The sequence below is a fragment of the Aplysia californica genome, unplaced genomic scaffold (genome assembly GCF_000002075.1).
Source record: "Aplysia californica isolate F4 #8 unplaced genomic scaffold, AplCal3.0 scaffold01132, whole genome shotgun sequence".
In the NCBI taxonomy this organism is placed as follows: Eukaryota; Metazoa; Mollusca; class Gastropoda; order Aplysiida; family Aplysiidae; genus Aplysia; species Aplysia californica.
The window spans coordinates 40,338-42,645 of record NW_004798402.1 but is presented as its reverse complement, the minus strand read 5'-3'; the positions used below and the strand labels follow the sequence as shown (position 1 = coordinate 42,645).

Sequence of the window (2,308 nt, the reverse complement as noted above, 5' to 3'; positions counted from 1 at the left end):
AAAAACAAACAAACACAGAAGACGTGAGTGGGGAGATTTTGTTCTGATTGAGTATCCATCAGTGTGCTGGTACTTCTTCTCCTTCCAAACTTTGTTGGCCCTAACAGCCAGGTGGTTGCAGCCCACCTCCTAAATGGTCTAAATAGTGTCAATGAGTCGGGTTTTTTTCCTAAGAAAATCAGTTTGTGTCCCATGTTTTAGTTTTTTACTCGTAACGTTTTCAGACACAAAGGCATCAATATCCATCCCTCCCTCCCATTTAATCAAAAAGCGATGACAGCAGACAAACAAGCCGATAAAGCAAAACAAAAACAGAAACAACATCAACATAAAGGATAGGTATAAAAACACAAAAGGCCTCCAAAAAGACAACCAGAGGGCTGATTTTCTTTTCAACAGACTTCCTTCGTATTGTCTAACTTTTTACTCTCTATTTGGCAGGCTCGATATCCCCGACATTTTTGAACAAGCACAAGAGAAACCAGTAATCAACCATGGCCGACACCAGTCTGAAACTCGTGTACTTTGACGGCAAAGGACGCGCAGAGATGATCCGTCTGGTGCTGGCAGCCGCGGGAAAAGAGTACGAGGACGTGCGTGTGACGTCAGAACAGTGGAAGGACAAGAAACCAAGTGAGTACATGGCTCTCCTGGAGTTTTTTTCCTTGTCATTACTATTAATACTTTTTTTTGGGGGGGGGGGGTCAGAGAGAACTTTTCTCAAGACTGATGTTACTCGTGGTTGCTGTCCCTATACCCTACTTGGTAAATCTAAAAGGACGTCCGTGTGACATCAGATCAGTGGAAGGACAAGAAACCAAGTGAGGACATGGCTCTACTCTTGTTTCTACTCTTGTCAATACTATAGATTAGCTTTGTGAATGGTTGGCGGGTGCTCTAGTGTGGTTTGCTCCTTCTTTCCGATAAAATATCTACCGTCCTGATCTCTCCACCCTTATTGTGTTTGTTACTCTATTGTGACACCTCGAATATCTTTCACACTGATATGACCTTAATTTGCTGCAAGGTCTTATATAGATTTAACCTTAATGCGTCCTACAGCGCAGCTTCAGCACCCAAGCCTAATAGAACCAGCAGTTTCTTTGTCACGGCCTTGGTCCACGTTAGGTCAGTACAAGTAAAGTTGTTCCCCCATCCGATCCGGACATTGGGGATTGCCTTGTTAGTGAGACAACTTCCTGGGCCTTCGGCTTATTGTGGTAGGGTGGCCAGTTCCTTTACTTCCCCAACCCGAAGTCAGGTACCCATTACTGCTGGGTGGGCAGGAAGGGGCGAAAAAAATCCGTGTCCGAACCGAGGCTCGAACCTGGACTTTCCTCTTCGGAGACGAGCGCACTAACCGCTCCGCCACCGCACCCTCGTTAGGTCAGTACCCTAGTGATATTCAGTCTTTAGGAACTGAGCACCGGGACTTAAGGGACAAACTGATGACATTTCGTTCTCCACGACGGAAGAAGCGCCTGATTGGATGGAACTATAGTGGTAGTAAATAGTTGTAGACACACAAACCAATTAGATCATTTTTCGAGTTATTGTGCCTGAGGAGTTTCGTCTGGGTTTTCTGTGGGGTTTCGCTTTTTATCGGAACACATTATTTATGTTTTGTCCCTTTTTCAATTTTGGTGAAAATTTTGGTTTTTATTTTAGTCAAAGAGGTAACTTTTCGTGAAGAAACCTCATTGAGGCTGAAGCTGCAAGCCCCAGCACACAAAACGCCACTGTGCCTGGTAGGTACTTCTTCTTTTTCTTTTTGCCATTGTTGTTACGTCAGTCTCTCTTTCTTTTCCCCTGCACTTAAAGACCATTATTTTGTAGACGTGCATCTGTTTACTCAGACCAACCAACCAACCAACCAACAATCAAACAAACGACTAAAAAAGAACGTTTTTACTCCATTTTCTATACTGTGTCAAACCAGGAGTAAAACCAGGGGCATGCAGCATCAATTTGGAGCCATACACACTTTCGACAGAATTTTTCTGTCCTGGTTTGAGCTACATATTTTTGGAAAATATAGGTGTTTTGTACTGTCGACAATAACATTAAAACAATGAAATCAAAGTCGTGTTATAAACTTCTACTTTTTCGTTTGGTCTTTTTATCATTTAGGTGCGCCATTTGGAGCACTTCCATGCTTGGAGATGGACGGGAAAATGTACGGCCAGTCCATGGCCATTGCAACTTTCCTGGCAAAGGAATTTGGTAATTGAATTATGTATTGATATTGCGAGTATTACAGGTGTGTGTGAGTGTGTGTATGTGTGTGTGTGTGTGTGTGTGTGTGTGT

At 43.3% G+C, this 2,308-nt stretch overlaps 1 protein-coding gene across 1 annotated transcript; it reads left to right on the top strand.

The window, feature by feature from the left end:
* Positions 1-477: 477 nt before the first annotated feature.
* On the top strand, positions 478-2,231 carry LOC101851380 (probable glutathione S-transferase 5). The gene is made up of 2 exons (XM_005111827.3): positions 478-633; positions 2,131-2,231. The coding sequence occupies exons 1-2, from the start codon at positions 495-497 to the stop codon at positions 2,229-2,231; spliced, it is 240 nt and encodes a 79-aa protein (XP_005111884.1). The 5' UTR covers positions 478-494.
* The last annotated feature ends 77 nt before the right edge of the window (positions 2,232-2,308 follow it).

What these genes read in the sequence shown, in the direction of transcription:
- LOC101851380 (XM_005111827.3), top strand. Translation starts at nt 495, where the DNA reads ATGGCCGACACCAGTCTGAAACTCGTGTACTTTGACGGCAAAGGACGC. An exon ending in GTGGAAGGACAAGAAACCAA is followed by an intron (nt 634 to 2,130) that starts GTGAGTACATGG and finishes TTTATCATTTAG; the next exon opens with GTGCGCCATTTGGAGCACTT.